At 38.5% G+C, this 19,989-nt stretch overlaps 1 protein-coding gene across 2 annotated transcripts; it reads left to right on the forward strand.

Annotated features, from left to right (window-relative positions):
• The first annotated feature begins 1 nt into the window (after position 1).
• On the forward strand, positions 2-19,759 carry papss1 (3'-phosphoadenosine 5'-phosphosulfate synthase 1). Of its 2 annotated transcripts, XM_044190159.1 has the most exons (13): positions 2-269; positions 2,166-2,280; positions 2,400-2,635; positions 3,745-3,883; positions 4,494-4,612; positions 4,962-5,075; positions 6,134-6,245; positions 9,046-9,251; positions 11,782-11,917; positions 12,331-12,599; positions 14,055-14,284; positions 17,464-17,533; positions 18,538-19,759. In XM_044190159.1, the coding sequence occupies exons 1-13, from the start codon at positions 210-212 to the stop codon at positions 18,550-18,552; spliced, it is 1,821 nt and encodes a 606-aa protein (XP_044046094.1). In that variant the 5' UTR covers positions 2-209; the 3' UTR covers positions 18,553-19,759. The 2 variants fall into 2 exon arrangements, with proteins under 2 accessions (XP_044046094.1, XP_044046093.1); XM_044190158.1 differs by lacking the exon at positions 17,464-17,533.
• Positions 19,760-19,989: the final 230 nt, after the last annotated feature.

A 19,989-nucleotide genomic window follows, 5' to 3' on the forward strand; every position in this document is an offset into this window, starting at 1 on the left:
GTCGCCGGTGACGTGGCTGTTGAGGAAGCTCTTCCCGGTCGCTGTGCCAGGCTCGTTGGCTCCGGTCTCCTCTATTCACTGGAGATACCTGTGCCAAAAAAAACCCCCCAATAGATACCTGTACTAGCAAACAAAGAGCCCGGCGGTTTGTAGTTTTGTGTGTTTTAAAAGAGGTAGCCGGTTGAATCAGCCGCTGACTGCTGCCAGCCATGGAGACGTATGGCAATTCGCACAAGAAACAGAAGATAACCAACGCTGCTGAGAACTGGGTGAGTTTTCTTTTGCCAAGTTGTTTTAGTTAATTCAACACACCCATTAGTACGTCTACTACTACTACTACTACTACGTCTACTGCTAATGAGCTAACGGGCTACCTGGTCAGACAGCTAGCTAATTAGCATGCTTAACATTATACTGCAATACAGTAATGCTAGCTGTAACGTTACGTTTAAAGCTTTATTTGGTAGTGGCGCCATGACTAAATGTGGCTAATCAGTTATCTGCGCATGGAGAAGGCCATAAACTGTTTGGTTAATGCTCTTGCAGCTGTGATAACATTACCCTTGTTATCAGTTTCAGCCAAATAGTGTTTGCAAAACCTGATTGATTGTTTGATTGATGATTAAAAATACACTGTAATGCTAACTCTGAACTGCAGTATTTACAGTGATCAAGGATAAAGTATAACATCCATACATTGTGGTCCTCCAACATACATCAAACAACACAAACAATAACACCAGATAAACACACAAACACATATAGAGCCAAAACAATTAGTCGATTAACCAATTAGTCAGTGGACAACAGTTTTGTTACTCGATTAATCTTTCAGTAATTCTTTCAAGCAAAAAGCCCTGCATTCTCAAATGTTAGGATTTGAAGCCTTATCACAGTCATATGTATGTCATGGTCAACATCACTGTGATGAACAGTTAAATCAGAATCAGCTTTATTGGCCAAGTATGTCTGTACACATACAAGGAATTTGAGTCCGGTTTTTCGTTGCTCTCAATGTACTTACACAGAAATAGACATACAGCTAAAAACAAGGACAGCGAAGCTGGACAAACATAAACTATTATGTACATAAGTAGGTGAAGAAAGCTATCTATCTATCTATCTATCTATCTATCTATATAACAACAAGATTACACACGCCATCTATTGCATGTCTGTTTGTCCCTCTTCTGTCCCTCTTCTGTGTTCTTCCACCCCCCCCCCCCCTTTAAAGGTTTTTTTTTCTGGAGTTTTTCCTCATCCAAATCGAGGATAGAGGTTACATATGCTATACACATTGTAAACCCCCCTGAGGCAAATTTGTGATTTGTGATATTAGGCTATATAAATAAAAAATTACTTGACTTGGCTTCATAGTGCAAGGGTGTAGAGTGCAAAGAGTGCTGGAATAAATATTGAATGGGTAATGTAACAGGTTCATTTATATACATGAAGTTAGTGCATATGTACAGTATATGGATGTATACATATCTATATACAGCGTGCTTGGATTTATATTTAACAATGATGAGCAGTCATATAGTGTCAGAAAACAACACTAAAACATCCACTGTACCTACAAATTATAAATTATATATATTATAGTTTAAAAACACAGTTTTTTCACATGTACATATCATCATCATCATCATCACCACCACCACCACCTACTTGTATGCACATCATAGTTCTATGTTAACCTTTACCTATCTTTGTTCTGCTTTGTTGTCCTTGTTTTTAGAATTATGTCTATTTCTATCTTCCTGTAAATTGTGCTTAGAATTGTGTATAAGTCAAATTCCTTGTATGTGTGCACATACTTGGCCAATAAAGCTGATTCTAATTTGATTACATCACATTGGGCTGTGGTAAATTATAATGGGTATTTTTCTGACATTCTATAAACAAAATTGAGAAAATAATCAATAGATTAATGGATAATGAAAATAATCATTATTTTCAGCTCTACATACATATTCCGAGCTTTCCTCATAATATAGAACAACCTACACATTTCTGAGAAACCATAAAGCCACTTTGAAGATGCTTTGAACAGATTTTATCTGTTCATGTTAACCTATCTTTTAATTTGGAGTTTTTCATGAACTTGTATAATTGGGATGCAAGTGGGCTGAATTGACAGTAAGTCTGTATCATCATTTCAGGGAATGCAACGTGCAACTAATGTCACCTATCAAGCTCATCATGTCAGCCGAAACAAGCGTGGGCAGGTTGTGGGCACAAGAGGAGGGTTCAGAGGATGCACCGTTTGGCTGAGTGGTAGGTTATGACATGTCAGCAGCTTTGATTTACAAAGCCAAAGTTCAAGGTGTCCTTTCTGTGCCTGTATATCCATCTCTTAGCTGTTTTATAATGCTGTTGTTTTCTTCTGTGCCAAGGTTTGTCTGGTGCAGGGAAGACCACAGTGAGCATGGCTCTGGAGGAGTACCTGGTGTGTCATGGTATCCCCTGCTACACACTGGATGGGGACAACATCCGTCAAGGGCTGAACAAAAACCTAGGCTTCAGCCCAGAGGACCGTGAAGAGAACATTAGGCGCATTGCTGAGGTGGCCAGGCTTTTTGCTGATGCTGGTCTGGTCTGCATCGCCAGCTTCATCTCACCCTACAGCAGGGTGAGTGACTCTCCAAAGAAAGCATCAGCAGTTGAATGAGACAAATGTGGCTGGACCTCACTGATACTCTAGTTCAGGGCTATTCAGTTACAAATCAAATTGGGCCAGATTTTAAAACCAGGAAATGAAGATGGGCCAGACGTTTTCAGCAGCCTATTTAATTTAGTTTTTGGTAATGCAAATTAATTTAGTAAAAAATAGGTGTATGGAGATGGCAGTAAAATAAACAAATACTTGCCAGTCCAGGCAGGGTAAAACTGACGGTTTTCACTGTCAAATTTACTTTTCAGGATTGACAGAGACATATTTTCAGTAGAGCACTTCCCCACTTGTGACTGTCAATAGCCAGATGTTTTGAAAAACTACTAAGCGTGGTCGGAACTCACGTGAGAAAACATTGATTTGTGAAAGATATGATTGGCGGTGTCGCTACATCCGTTAAAAATCCTGCCCGATCGGTACTGCACATGTGCAACTCAACAGAGATGAGAAGGAAGCTAGACGGCTCACTTGTTAGCTACTTCCATACACTATATATGTAGTTTACTTATTTTGTCATATATCAAATTTATGTATGCTGGGCCACTCGGGGGTTGCTTCTAGGCCGTATGTGGCCCGTGGGCCACCAGTTGATTAGGCCTGCATTTGTTAATTTAGCTCTTGTTCTGTTATACAGTCTTTTTTGAACCATTTTTAGATACATTCTGGCCCCTCTGTGAATCGTTTTGTTCTAGGCTCGTTTCGTTCTTTATCAATGTTATTTTTGAATAAAGAAAAAACAAATTAACATAAGATTTAAAACAACCCTACCACAGGTTCTGTATTCAATAATTTGTAGTGCAACAACCATTTATTTTTTTCTAATTACTATGAAGGACTCTGGTGCATGATTAGCAGTGTATTTGTGTTTTCTCTTTTACTTTTACTATCTGTTATCGGAAGTCAATTCTGAGCTGCGTTAATTTACTGTACACTGTGGTGAATGGTGTCCTCCTGCAGCAGAAAACAAAATATTTGTTTGGTAAAAACCAAACCCAATGAGCCTGAATAACATGCTATCTTTCCCTGACTTCTTGGCTAAATCATGTGTGTGCCTCATTGTCTGTTAGGATCGCCTCAATGCCAGGAAGATCCATGAGGCTGCAGGGCTGCCTTTCTTTGAGGTGTTTGTGGATGCTCCACTGGATGTCTGTGAGCAGAGGGATGTGAAGGGGCTGTACAAGAGAGCCCGAGCAGGGGAGATAAGAGGTGGAGTACGGTTTAATACTGTTTATATGCAGTGCATCTGTAGATCCTAGGCCTGGATTCTTGCATGTGTTATGTGATCAAGGTCGTCAGGGTTCATACTTGGACTGACATACAGTAACATCTGTTACATTGTACTCGGTACCTTTTGACCTTAACGAGACTCAGGCAAATTGTACTTCCATATGATACTTTGTTGTTAAACGCAAAACAGAGGACAAATCTACAAGTTCAAAAACAATATTTTTAGAGTGCTCTGTTGCTCAGTAGATACGTGTACAATGCATTCACATTTTCATCAGTGTGACTTCTGCTGTTGTGTGTCACATGTAATTAGCTTAATTTCCCCCACTCTCTGTTTGGGTGATATCTCGGTAATTCTTGATTCTAGAGTATGGATAAAGTAGTTATTAATCATAATTGTGTGATTATTGATTAAAGGTAAGAGGGAAAAAAACATTGTGATAGGATACCTATTCTATACAGTGTTCATTTCAAATCCATACAATAATGGAAATTGAGAAAAATAAGCTTTGCATGTTGATTAGGAGTTGTATCTTTTGTATAGAAGATAAAGCTCAGACTGTGCATTTAATACTCTTTATTTTATCAGGTTTCACTGGAATTGACTCAGAGTATGAGAAGCCAGAGGCTCCAGAGCTGGTGCTGAAGACAGACTCCTGCAGTGTGAATGAGTGCATACAACAGCTTATTGACCTGCTTCAGGAGAGGGTGAGGGGAAGAAATATCCTGCTTTGATATGTTTTAAAGTATGTGTATCATGTTTAGAATCAGCTGCTGTTGTCTTTATTGGTTATGTGCCCTGTAAAGAATATATGTGCGACTGCTACAGAGAGTTCAGACTTGATACATAAAACTGTGCCATCATTCCTCAATTGGCCACTAGGGGGCAGTGAAGCCTCATATTTGTATACATGTTGATGTCACTGCACCTACACTGTATCAAGTAAATCAATATTTCTTTAGTAAATAGTAAACCTTTACCAAAGTCTTTATTATGCAGGATGTTTTCTAATGATTTATTTATGATTATTAATTTCACATTCTTTTGATTCTGCAGGATATAGTTCCTGTTGATGCATCTTATGAAGTGAAAGAGCTGTACGTTCAGGAGAATAAACTGGACCTGGCTAAGGCTGATGCAGAGACTCTGCCTGCCGTACAGATCGGGAAGGTGCCTCTGATTTTCTTTTTTCATTTTGATAAATCTTAATAAATAAATCAAGCTAAATAACTACTGTTAGCCTTTGTATATTAAATTAAATTCAGTTGGGCTTTATTGGCATGGGAAACAGATGTTAGAGAGAGAGAGAGTGCGTGTGTGTGTGTCTAGGTCATTCACTGTCCCTCAGGTTGTGGCATGTTGATATATATTGGGCAGTAAGATCTGCCCTGTCTCCTTCTCCTTGGAGTATTTTTAATTTTGAGAGGTAATTTAGCTCTTTGAAATCTGAGATTACAGAGTTGAACTTGTTAAAGTAAATGTTCCTTATTTCATTGAATGTTTTAAATTATAGGAGGAAGTGCATCTCTGTCTCAACCTCACCTGTCGAACAGTGACCACATATTCTGTTTTCTTTTGGTTGCCAGGATTTTTGTGTCTTCCTTTTTCGATTGCTAGTTTGTGCTGACTGAGCCTGTACTTGTTTAGGACCTGTCTCTGCTTTCTATCTCTGACAGCAGTGAGATAATCTACCAATTCATAATCTCTTTTTAGGGCCAGATAACATTCTGATCTACTTTTAGTTTCTTCTTTCCAATGTTCCAAATAGGTTTCTTTACATTGCGTTATAATTTGGTTTACTCTGATTGGTGTTTAGAAAACAGTGCTGTTGTGAGACTAGTCAGAGTGTGTCTGAGGGGGGGCAGTTAGTCTCAGCAACTGACACAGGGGACTCTTTTTCTGGGCTCAGCTCTTGGGTTTGGAGGGCTTTGGAATGGAGGGTGTCCAGGGGGCTGGATTTAAGGTGATTAAAAAATGTGAGAGCTCTTATTTGAATGTTAGTTATCAGTGGGTATCTGCCTAATTCTGCTCTACATGCATTTGTTGGTGTTTTTCTGTGTACGTGTAAAATGTATCTGCAGAATTCTGCATCTAAAGATTCTGTTGGCTGTTTGTCTCAGTGGGTATAGCTATGATGACTGAGTGGACCCCATACTTCACTATGCATATATGATACGTTGTTGGTCAATATGTAACATACTGGATGTGACTGTGTGTATGATCCTCAGGTGGACATGCAGTGGGTGCAGGTGCTTGCTGAAGGCTGGGCCACTCCTCTGAATGGCTTTATGAGAGAGAGAGAGTATTTGCAATGTCTTCATTTTGACTGTCTGCTGGATGGTAAGATGTCATTTATGTTTTTAAGAAAAATAAAATGTTAATATTTCATTGTAAAATTCAGTGTTGCTGTACTTGAGAAAAGGCACTAGATGGAGATGAGTGCTCACAAAATGGATTACTCAGAAATAGGGGATGGCTCTCTGTCGGGACATCAGTACACATTTCTTACAAGATGTGCTCTCAGTTAACCTGTCCTTTTTAGTTTACCTCTTAGCCAAAGGGTTAATTCACAAGTGTCTATCATTTGACACTTATGAACCTATGAGCTTATTTTGTGTGAATTTTGTCAGTTGAACTTCAAATGTCTATTAGCTCTTTGTGTTTCCCTCTAACATTTTTTCCCTTATTATTAATAAAAACTGAGCACTCTGATTAAATGGGGCGTTAAATTAGATTAACAAATACTCCCTGCATGTGTCCCTGCAAACTGCAATGCATGTTTTGTACTGTTGAATATGTTAAGGGCTTAAATGAGGCTTGCGGGCTGACATGCTGAAGAAGTGCTCCATTATACAGCAGTGATGTACAATTTGGCTAGGTGGCAGAATGACACATTGATGTAATCAGGATTTAAGTTGATTTAGATGCAGAATTTTAAGAATGATGATGTTGTCAATGTCATTGGTGAAGTAAGTCCATTTGCACCCAAGTCTCAGGAATGCCTTGATTGTTTTTTTTTTTTTTGTGGTACTTTTTAGAAAACGAATATCACATTGGGTGTAGACTCTCTTGGTGTAATTACAGCAATTTCTCATGTATTGTTTGAAATTCCAAGAAAAAGTCAATTTACTTTTATTGCCTATACGACCACTCAAACCTCAGTTGTGTGTTGTGATGCCAAAAATTTTGTTACATACATACACACAGTCAAATGAAAAATACATAAAATAAATTGAAAGTTAACATAGCCTGTATTTCATTTTCAGATTCTGACAGGTATATATTACAACTGCTGTCCTCACTGAAGGATAAAACCATCAAATTGTTACAACTTGGATCAAAATCACAGCTGATATAAGTTCTTTCCCCAGAATGAGAGCTAGCCTGAGAAACTGAGCTGTCTGGACAGACAGAGGCAAAAATATATATTGATGTGAAAAGTCTTGATTCCACTTTTCCTGTTTGTCCGGAGGGAGAGGGACACAGAGGAAGAGGTTTCTGTATTGATTGACACCACACACCACCATTTTTTCCAATTTCACTTCCTTCCAGGGAAAAGAATCACAGTGAATGGATTGATTGCCCGCACTATAACACTAAAACTGTTTGGGAAGCAGAGAACTGCACGTTTGACTAATCAGATAGTCTGCAAAAATAAGCAGAGACCCAAATTCAGGCTTGTGTCTCTCTCGCTCGGACATTTGGCAGTCTTGTGTGTGTGTTTTATTGGAACCAGCTGTAAGCTCTACACTGTGACAGAAGGGACGAGAAGAGGGTCCAGACGGAGGGTGGGGGCAGCAACAGTCAGTGTCCCCTCCTGTTTCCACTGCATTTGATCTGATGTGATGTGAAAAGCGTTCTGGTCCAAATTCATCAACCTGGATGGCAAAATGAACCCGCCAACAGAACACTATCACTACACAGCTCAAATCATAAAATGAGAAAGGTCCAGTTTAGCTTAAGAGGGGATTTTTCTCCACTAGCTTCTTAAATTGCAGCCTTTAAAACTCACTGTAGCCTGTGGTTTAGCTGTCTATTCCACATTTAGCCTGAAGGGGTACAGAATGGAAACTTAATTAGAATGGTTGAGCTGTTTTGTTGATACCTAACCATTGAACATTTTAACCTGCCTTTTGTAGGATGTCTGTTCTCGTTGTCCTAGTGCTTTGCATTGGGATCCTTTTACGTAGTTTTTCTTGGATTGTTATCTGATATTAAAGATGCCCTGTGGAGTATTCTTGTAAACAAACAAAAGCTCTGTTACATTCAATGTTTCCCATTAAAACACATTGTGTCCATCCTTGAGGTCTAACAATCATGTTGAATGCCTTTCCTTCCTCGTTAAACATTTGCAACGCCGATTTAAAAAAAAAAATTAATTGCTATATTATTTTTATTATATTATTATATATTTAATATAATATATAGCTTGCAGTTATCTTCTTCACTTCTTGGTGTCTGGTGACTGCCATCAACTGCCAATCAGTGGAATAGTTTGAAAATGGTGGCAGGGCTGTGTATTGTGTTGCCCGTGAGCATTATACAAACAAAGGGGGGGGGGCCCACTTGCAAAAACGTTGCTCCATAGTACTTAGTAGTGATCATAAATCCTATTGAACTGGAGAATTGTGCTGTTTGCATACTCTGTGGAATCAGGATGTTAACTCACCGGATGATATAATAATTACCACGCTTCCATGTATTTTAGAGCTGAAACTATTTAATTCTCAATTTGTTTATTGACAGCAAATTAATCGGCAACAATAATTAATGATTAATGATAATCTTTTATTCATTTTTCAAGCAAAAATGCTAACATTCTCTGTTTTTGCTTCTTAAATGTGAGGATTTTTATTGTCATGCTTATGGTAAATGGATTGCATTTATATAGCCTGATATCCCTGAACTATACTTGATAGTAAACAGAATATCTTTGGGTTTTGAACTGTTAAATATGTCACCTTGGCCTTTAGAAAATAATAGGCATTTTTTCTGACATTTGTTACTCAAAAATGGTGAATTGATTATTCAATCAAATGGCCAGCAGATTTCTTGATAATGAAAAGTAAAGAAAGTAAAATATTTTCTTTCTGCATAAATATGCCTTTTCCCCTCATTTCTTGGTTCTCCATTGTCTTAGGTGGCGTCATCAACCTGTCAGTGCCTGTGGTGCTGCCAGTGTCTACTGCAGATAAAGAGCGTTTAGATGGCGTGACAGCTATAGCTTTGGTCTATGAGGGCAGACGAGCGGCCATCCTTCGCAACCCAGAGTTTTATGAACACCGCAAAGAAGAGCGATGTGCTCGCCAGTGGGGCACCACCTGCAAGGACCACCCCTACATCAAGGTACATTATTGAAATGACACGTTCAGGGTCGCAGTTTTTATTCTCTGAAAACTAAATTTACAATATAGGCTAATATGTTGGAAATGCTACAAAAAACACAAAAGCTCAACCTTGGGCAAAGTACTGAGAAGAGCTGCAGACGGTCTGTCTGTGTGCTATGTGATAAACACTCTGCATGTGAAAGCAAACGGCCTCCCTGGATTCGGCACTGATAGAACACAGATCCGAGCTGGCCTTTTCACTTTGCTTATGGAAAGACTGAATAGGTGGAGGAGTGGAGCTTTTCTCACAGTCTGTCAGGACGCCCAGTGTAATCACTTGATCTTTTTGGTCCACCCTCATTTTGCAGGTGTTATATTTGGATGCTGAGTCTCTCGCTCAGCCTCCACCAAATGCGTTTGAAATTGTGCTGCACAGCCCAACAGGCTGTGGAATCTCTGCCAGCTTCCACCTTTCCGCTCACCCAACCCTTCTCCAAATATACCCAGGAATTGTTTCCATCTGTATCCTATCGACTACTGTGGGGCTCAGGTAGACTCAGTGACGAGATTACGTTCTGAAATGATCCTGCACACCCTGCGGAAAGTGGCACTGGCTTGTAGCTGGAAAAGAACGGAACTGACTGGCGTTGCAGACAAAGATAGTTGTCACATTGCCTTTTTATAAATCCATCTGTGTGGACTGGGAGTGCAAGGTTACTTTTAAAAGTTGCTTGTCTGGCTAATTTTAGATCCCATTGTTTTCAGGATTAGTGCAGTTGGTTGGCTACTTGTATACTGGCAAAGGTGCAAGACAAAACTAATAGTAACCTACGTGGTATTTGGTGATTTCACTCCCTTGGGTCAGACTTACTGTAAATGTCATTGACTCATTTTAAAGCCCTATGCTGCTAAAAATTTTGGATGGAGATTAACTTGAACACTAGACCACAGTTGTCTCAATATTTCAGCACAGTTAGTAGTCATTTTTAATCCTAGCTGATATGTTTTTTTGTCTCACCTTGTTCATGATGCTTGATAATGTGTTTTAAGATGCAAGAGTCTGCCAGGTTCCATGACTCTCCAGTGTCAACACCTGATGCCTCAGCGCTGGCTTTAAACACACACTGAGTACACTGTATTTCCACAACTGTCATTCTTTATCCACTCTAACCTGTCACAGCTGAACATGTGTGTTCAGCTTGCTGTGATTAAGGTGTCACTCATTAAAAAGAGTGTGTATGTATACACAACTGTATGTTTAACTCCCCTCACCGGAGCCAGTCTGTCAACACACCTCTGCGCTGGTAGCTACAACTTTTTTTTTTAATCGTTCTCTTTCCAACCAGAAACGACTTTCTCCATATTACATGTAGTTAATCCACATTTTCCTGTTTACCTGTCCGTCAGTCAGACAGGAGCCCCCTTCATCGGAAACTATGGTGTAGTGGCTGTTTGTTTGGCTAGGGCCCTTTTCACATATGAAGTCCTGGGGCACTTAAAACGGTTAAACAGAGCACATGTGCACATGTAGGCCTGCTCCTTTGATACATCCACACAGACATTATATTTTCCATTCACTTTATGTTAGGAAAATAAATTGCGACTTGTCTATGCTGTTGATCTCTCCAAAGAATAGGACTGTTAAGCATCTTTCATGACTCTTCTCAGGCCAGCAGCAGACAGGTTGGATTAATTCAAGTGTGGAAAACAAATCGCAACACAATCTTGAAAACTTCTTATGACGGAGCCAAGTTGTTATTGATCACATCACGTAGACATCTTTCCTGCTGACAACTTTCTGATTTTCATGTATAGTTTGCCAGATCAAACTGAAATCCGTATGTTTGTAAAGTAGTGATATCAAAGAGGTTTCACATGATAAATTACATGTCAATGAAATAAGTAACATCTTTTTTTATCAACTTCCAAATCGGCTTTTCGCAATGCCTACAAACTTCAGGTTTCGTTTGTGGTCTTTGTTTGAGTTCTCTCCGTCTCAGTACTGAAGCTGTGCTACTTTTATTACCGGGCCTGTAGAGAATTGTCACTTTGTATCACATTAACATCACACAGGCCAGTGTTTTCAGTAACTCTAGCTACAGCCTCATAAATGCCATAAGAGTCAGGCGAAAGATATTGCCTGAAACAATAGCAGCCTTTGCCTGGATCCTGAGCACTTCTGTGACATCGTTGGATTAATCTCTTGAGGGGAAAATTTCTCTCCATTGTGGTCATGAGCTCATCACCAGGTTTTATTGTGGAATACCATCTGATTTTGTCTCTGCTCTGTTATTGAAATTAAGGTAGTAGATGTGGCAAAGCGCAGATGAGTGGGCATGCCAGAGATGTGTTGACTGTTTAACAACACAGAGTCTTTGATTTATGCTGGTGTGTCCCCATTGCAACTGGGTAATAACTTAAGAAAGTTTTATTAGAATTCACGCTGGCCTGGTTCCAGCACAGTGAAGTTTTTATGGACCACAGTGTCTTAAGTCTGGATTATGTTTAGGTTGTGTTCCCTGTCATGATCAGTGTGACTCCTATTTCAGATGGTGATGGAAAGTGGGGACTGGCTGGTCGGGGGAGACCTGCAGGTTCTGGACAAGATCTGCTGGAAAGATGGACTCGATCAGTACCGACTGACGCCCACTGAGCTCAAACAGAAGTTTAAAGAAATGAATGCAGGTAGGGACCAAGTTCTGTTGGTCCTTGTTTATTTTCTGTCAGAACTAAATTTAAAACGGGGATGAGAACTTGAACCAAGGACTTTTAGAAAGACAATAGTGTCACAATATTTAGAAACTGCTACATTTTTCTTAAAAAGGAGAGACACTGGGTAGTCCACTCACTTTAAAACTTTTGTTCTTTGTTTAGTCTTTGGGAAGGAAGTAAGGGAGACAGAGTAGTCAAGTCATGGGAGAGAAAGTTCTGGTGTGATTCAGTCCTTCACTGTATGTGGTTTCAGTGGTTGGGCACTTAACTGCTTGATTATCTCTGGGTACATTGTGGCCTTTTGTTTGTTTTGTACAGATGTGTTCAGATGTGTTTGGTCGCAGTTCAACAAACCCTTCTCATTCTCCCTCTTTCTCTCTATTTAGATGCTGTATTTGCCTTCCAGCTCCGCAACCCAGTCCACAACGGCCATGCTCTTCTGATGCAGGACACCCACAAGCGCCTCATCGAACGAGGCTACCGCCGGCCTGTTCTGCTGCTACACCCACTGGGAGGTTGGACCAAGGACGATGATGTGCCGCTGCCCTGGCGAATGAAGCAGCATGCCGCAGTGCTGGAGGAGGGCGTCCTGAATCCAGACTCTACCATTGTAGCTATCTTTCCTTCACCCATGATGTATGCCGGGCCAACTGAGGTAATCATTATCAAGAATGTTGTATTTGCAGTTACTTGAGGTTTCTTTAACAAAAAAAAAAAGCCAGAATGTTTTCCTCAAACTTGACAGGGAACAGAAAATGTGACTGCAGCCCTGAGTAATGACAACAGACACAGAGAGGAGGACTTTCATATACTTGCTGTCTGCAAATTTTGGAGAGTGAAAAATGGCAGGAAAGGGGTTTTACAATTGTCTTGAGGTGCTGTGTTTAGTGTTTCCATGCCATACACAAACTCTCTTCGTGTGACTGAGCGTAGCTGTGTAGTTGGGAATCTTTTAATCATTCACTTATGATGATGTGAAAGCTATGGCGCAAATTATTGAGAGCAGATTGTAGGGCTGGAGGATGTAATTTTGAATGGGAAGTTTGGAGAACCAGACTCAGCTCCAGCCTTATTATCATTGTTCTGAACTTGTTTACCCATTAACAACATATACCCTTGGTCTGCCTGCCACTCAAATATTAAAACTACCTCTCCAGTGTTTATCTTGCCAGAATGTTCTTTAGCAACACACTGAAAGCCTGCCACTTCTACGTTGAGCTGAAACCACTTGTTTTGTAAGACTAATCTGAAAACCGTAGATCTTAAAATATTTCAAACTACATGGGCTCGAACCTAATGGCATTAGTTTTAGTAACTGTCAAGGAGTAATGTGGAGATTTAGCAATTATTCATAATGAGACAGAAAAAGAGCCTCAGTGCTTATGGTGAATGCAAATTCCTAAGGGTAATATGTGTTTGAGCTTGCTGGCTGAACTCACGTGGAAGTAGCTTATGTCTGCTATAAAGTGAAATTGGTAAATGTAGCTGTGAGGTTTTTTTTTTTTTTTTTTAAATTGGCTATTTTAAGATTTCAGCTATTCTTATACACATTTACCCTACACAATTTTTTAGATAATATTTTGAGTTGTAATGAGATATTGTAGCACCCACAGCCAGGTAGCCACAGAAAGCAGGTTTCAAACATTATTAAAGGTAAACACATTTGGAATAAACAATTATATTAAACATACCCATTTTTATTGTACAAAAATAAAATATTTCTCCGATAAAATCAGCTACAGCACAAAGGGCTATACACCCACTACAGCAAATACAATGGGGTGGAGGCTAAGCACAAACAAAAATAAAACAAAACATTGCAAAAAGATAAATTTTATCACTAAGAACTACTGTATCTGTATAGATGTCAAGCCATACATTCAAATAGTAATAATTTAATATTAAAAATTGTATTTGTTTCAGTGATTGGAATGATTGTTTCAAAGCAAGGATTAGAGTAATGTTTTGTAAATGTGCAGTAAAATGTAATTTCTCGCCTTACAAAGAAAATGCAAACGTAACGTAAATTCCATACTTATTTTTTCCAAATTTGTCTTTTTAATGTTTCTCCGGTATTTACAGTTTTTCTGTCTTTTTTCCTCGTCCACAGGTTCAGTGGCATTGCAGAGCTCGAATGGTGGCTGGAGCCAACTTCTACATTGTGGGCCGTGACCCTGCAGGCATGCCCCACCCTGACACAGGAAAGGACCTGTACGAGCCCACTCATGGGGCCAAGGTCCTTACCATGGCTCCAGGCCTTATCACACTGGAGATTGTACCCTTTAAGGTCGCTGCTTACAACAAGGTCAAAAGAGCAATGGACTTTTATGATCCAAAAAAGTGAGTACTTGTTTATGTTATAATTTAATTTTTTAAAGCCTCTTTCTTGTTTTGTTTTCTAGTCTTTTATTTTATTAGGGTTGTGGAATACAGAAACAGCTTGAGTCTAAAGTGGCAGTGCTTACTCACATTAAATTAAATAGCTTATTTGTAGATTTAGTCCAGAGTAATACCTCTCATTTAGGCCAATTAGAACCAGCAGCCTAAACAGAAATTACATTCTCATTAGGCTTGACTTGTTTAAAAAAAACCCTTTCATCCATTTTCTTTCCTTCTCCTCTTCTATCTACACTAAAATGCCAAGCCAAAAATAACAGGAATTGTTTTTCTTTTTTATACAGTTAAAAGGTTTTGTGGATTAGTAAGAGCTTTGTCGTTGTTCAAATATTACCTGTCATTAATTAAAGTCTGTATACGGACACATGATGACTAACAAAAATCATGCAGTCTCATTGCCTTTCGTCCGGATTTGATGCAGCCTCCACCATCAGGTTATGCAACTTTAGCTGTGTTTGGCCAGGAATGTTAAAACTAAATATGGCCAGACTAATCAAAAGATTTGCTCTGTTTTCCATGATGCATATTTATGATGTTGAGTCCAATAACGACTTGATCGGGAACATCTAGTACTTTTAATGCTGCTAAAAATGTTATAAAATATGACCAACCATTTGTTTAGCTTTCCATGACTTTGAAATTATGACATGACCAGGTAAGAAAAAAAACATTTTGAGTTTGAAACACTTTAATCAGTTTTTGAGATAAAATTTCTGTTGTCTGTTGAATATCACCTCTTTTCACATTAGGATAAAAAGTTTATTTATCATGTATGTTAAATCGGGGAGGGATAATCCAGACTTTTGGGGGGGGTTATATTCTGTAACAATACCAGTAACTGTCAAGTCTAAATTATTGACTAAAGTAGAGAGGAAACAGTGAAATAAAACGGTTTGTCACTACACAAGTGAAATGTAGTGTGGTATACTTATTAAGACTAGTGTGATGACTAAAGACTAAAGAAATCCAATATGAAGGATACAAATTAAAAGACCAAAAATGATTAATATATGAAAACATTTTAAATGTACATATGTCACAATTATAGGCAAACTATACAATAAAATGTCAAGTGCAAATAACAAGTGTGAATATGCAAGTATATAATATGCTTTGTAGTTGTATCAAAACATGAAAAATGACTTTTTGATCTTGAAAATTAACTTATTTCAGAATGTCATGTAAAATCGGTAAATCACTCACTTCGTTAAATACACTATACTGTATTTTTTATATAATCTCATTGACCCAATGGCTTGCTGTCATTTTAAGGCCTTAGCTAGAGAGCAAATGCAAGATGATAACTGGATTTCCAAAGTCTGTAGTAGTCACTCAGTTAGATTCACGGCATTCCATTCTCTCATGCACGCTGCCGGCGCCAAATTTCAGGAGGAATATGGACGCTTAATCATCAGCAAATCCGCTCAGTCTTTCTCTAAAGTGTAATAGCTCGGATTACAGAAAGCTGTTTCTAATTTGACACTGTATAAAAATGTTCTCGGAAGAATATGCCTGGAGCTCTTTTACCTCTCGCGCCACGTGAACTGCTAGGTCTTAACATGATGTGCTCTGTCATATAATAACAGTTAGAAATTTTACTTCCTAAACAGCAGGACTTTGATCCTCTCTGAATGTTAAGCTCAGTGGAGGTGCATGTAATTGTCTGCTAACAAGATGTCTAAAACTGTCGTGAGTATCCCTGACAGTAATTTATAGACGAGGCTAGTGAAGATGTGATGAAACTTGTGCCAGTACTCTGCTCAGCACCGGTCTAAGATGAAGACTATCTTTGGCTGTTTGTTCATATCTTTTCTGAACAAGGAGAACTTAACATGCAGTGAGAAGCTGTCTCTCATAGAGAGAGGACGGAGTAGACATCACAATGTTTGAAAGTTACAAAAAAAATTTTGGAAAAGGGAAAGCTACAGTCTGATTATCGGAAAGAAGCTTTCTAACAGTATTTGATTTTCCGATCAGTATTTCATTTGAAGCAGCGTGTCAGAGCCACATTCCTTCATGCAGAGACAGTTTGGTGGTGGGGATGTTTGACAGAAGTGTGTAATACCCTAAAGTGATAATACAGGTTTTTTAACTTGTCTAAACTAACAGTCAGGGTTTCGTTAAATAAAGTAGTAACTAATGTTTGTTTGTTTTTAATATATCAGTTTACAGGTATATTAGAATCAGGCAGTATTGCATTGAATAACAATTGGTTAGTAGTACTAATCTACTCAATGTCTGTTGTTGCCTTTCACAAAGAATTAGAAAAGGGATTTTTAAAAAGAAAAAATTTTGAATTCCAGGCACTCAAGTGGATTGTTTAGAAATAAAGAACCTTTTTCCTTTTTAAAATTACTTCTTTCCTCCTGCAAGAGCACCAGTGGATGTAGGGTACACTAGCAGTGCTTCTGTTGTCATTTGTTTCTTCATAATAAATAGTTTGTTGTCAGAGATGTTTGTTGGCTGTATCACCTACTGTAGAGTTCTGGCTACCAGAATTGTTAAAAAAAAAATTCTGGCTTAAATATCAAAAACAAAACTCAAGTAAATCACAGGAATCTTGACTTGTCCTCCTGGCTTAATTGGTACATTTTTAAACATATATAAATTGCAGGTGTATTCACATGTAATATTGAAACATTTTACTAACTGGCAACTCATAGTGGTAGTAACAAAAATGATTCTGTGGCAGACAGCAATGTGTAGTAAAGACCCACAAAGTATCTTAAACACAGGCAAATAAATTGTACATCTAGTCCAACATACTGAATTTGAAGAGTTGCTGGCCTCACTTTACAACCATCATTGCAATGGCATGCTGGTGCTTACTGGATTGTCACAGTATCTCTCCAGCCACAGAGTGATTTGGGAGGAATTACTAATAAAGCGGCTGCCAGAATTGGTCAGCATATGAAATGTAGAATTTAGCGATCAATTATAAATATTCTCTTACACAAACAGTCATTATGTCTCATTTCACTGGGTAGGATGTAGAGATGTCACAAGCCGATCCTAAGTATCTGTATCTGGGGCCGATCCGGGCATATTTTAAAGGATTGGTAACGGCTAAAATAAAGCAGATCTTTTGTTTACTGTACTTTACTGTGTTTTGTCCACCTCAGCCTGCTGGCGTTGCAGCGCTGCTCTCCTTTAGGACAGCCGGCTCTACAGTGCAGAATTTTGCTCGCATATGTGAGTGAAAATTAGTGTGTGTGAATGTGAATGTATTAGTGCACACCAGTGATTGACTCTGAATTCCGACACCTGTATTGGCAAAATAACGTTAACTTACCTGGCTAGCTCTCTCTTTCTCATTAGCAAAGAGCAGTGTTGGAAACATTCAGGTAGCAGCTTCTCATTTTTAGCCAGCACTGACTGTTTATTTAAAGGTCCAGTATATAGGATTTAGTGGCATCTAGCAGTGAAATTGCAGTTTCCAACCATTTGAATACCTCTTGCATCCCCCTCCCCTTCCAAGCGTGTAGGAGAAACTACGGTACTATTGAAACATGGCGGTGCAACATGGTGACCTCTGTGGAAGGGGACCTGCTCTCTATGTAGCTAAACGGCTTATTCTAAGGTAGTGAAAACACAACAATTCTTATTTTCAGGTGATTATACACTAATGAAAACATATAAACATATATATAACATAAATATTATAATCCATTTCTGCCAATAGCTCCTCCTAAATGTTACACACTGGACCTTTTTAATAGCTCATAACTAATCCAACAGAGTGATAAGTCTTCTCTCTAGCTGATAGTGTCATATCAGTTTCAGGAGTCACATTCTCCCAGTTAAACTTTTATTCATGTAATCAGTAATTCAAGCTTATCAAGGACCTTCAGTACTTGGATCACGTAGCTTGTGAAAAATAAGGCGTGCAAAATGTAGTAATCTACAGCTGTTTCAATGTGTCAGATACATATTTAATCAACATTTAGGTAAATATAAGTATTGACTCGGAATTGGCTACCTAATACCTAATGCTAAATGACTTGGATTGGAGACTTTGGATTGTGTTTTTTCAGAAATGCTAACTGGCCTGCTCCTATGCCTTGATGCACTTGATTCCAAAGCAGCAGGCAGTTATTGTTGGCTCATATTCCCTGTCCTGTTGATAAGCATCTTTTCATTGATTGAAATATGTCTGTTACTCAAAACTCCCTTTCTCTCTGTTTTAAAAATCGCAGCCATCAAGATTATGATTTCATCTCAGGCACACGTATGCGCAAGATGGCTCGCGAGGGAGAGAATCCTCCTGATGGCTTCATGGCGCCGAAGGCTTGGGCTGTGCTGAAAGAATACTATAAATCACTGGAGAAGGCCTAAAGGTTGAGTCTCAGATGAAAAAACATGGGAACACATCGGTTTCTACTGATGTTTAAAATGACGAATGTGGGGGACCACTCATCTGCTATCAAAAACCACACTCTGGCTTCTGTCTGTGTCACTTGTACAATCAACCATCAGTCATGAAACTGGTCTCAGTTGTTTTTAGTCTTGTAATAGTTGTTTTAACCGTATGTACTTTTATTTAACTAAAGTTACTCTGACTGTAAAATATAGTAGGAGAGGTCAGTACTGATAGTTGGCATTTCAAAATAACAAACAAAACAGTTTATTCAAAGTAGATGTTTGTGTTTCTCACTAACTTTATAACTCTATATTCTGATGACTGGTTACAAAAATATTGTGTAAAAATTTAAAGATCAAGACTTGTATGGAACGTACTGTTGACCAGTACTTAAATAGGCGCGAATGAATGTTAAGTATTCGTGATGTTCAAACTTAAAAAATTACTGCACCTGCTAGAGTTCACTTAACTCACTACTGAAACCCAACCAAGTTGCTTTGTACTGTATGTTTTTGCAAGTGGTGGTGGGAATTGCTCAGAATTTGGTGTACACAAGTATATGATGTAAAAGTTGAGTGCCTTGGTCTTCAGAAAGTGAATTCACATTGTCTTGTTTGAATTAGGACACACACCTGCTTCTTTTCCCACTTGTCTTAATGTTACACTGAAACAGTCCAGTAGTTCAAGAAATGGTCTGCAAAACAGATCAGCATTAAAGATGTTTTTAATGGAATATGCAACCCTACCCTTCCTTAACTCCTCGGAAAAACTTTTAACATTATTTTTGGTCATATTTAGTGTATTTATTTTGTCCTAACATTGCAATGTTTTCTCTTTTTAACAGTGTTGTGCATGTAGTGTTGGTGCTTAATGGTTGATTCTTAACAGTCTTGATATTTTGTTACATTTTCATCATTTGTATTTTTTTTCCCCTCATGGGTTGCTAATATTTTCCATGTGGTAAAAGTTGGCCCGTATAAACAAATGGTTGATGGTTACCATCAAGGGATCAGATTTGTAATCTTCCTTGTCCAATAAACCATTTTTAGCAAAAAGAACAATTTGTTTACTTTTCCTTTCTGTAATCTTCGGGATTGTTAGACACAGTTCACGGTATGTGTGTGTTTTTTTTTTTTCCTATTCTTTTGCAGCACACCAAAGAGATTTAAATACATAACATATTCTCAACTTAATTTTAAATGACTGCACTGAATTTCATGTATTTTAGAAACTAACTTACATTGATGAGATGTCATCAACTTTTAGCTGCCTGTGACAACTCAATAGC

Source organism: Siniperca chuatsi, linkage group LG3 (genome assembly GCF_020085105.1).
Source record: "Siniperca chuatsi isolate FFG_IHB_CAS linkage group LG3, ASM2008510v1, whole genome shotgun sequence".
NCBI classification, from domain to species: Eukaryota; Metazoa; Chordata; class Actinopteri; order Centrarchiformes; family Sinipercidae; genus Siniperca; species Siniperca chuatsi.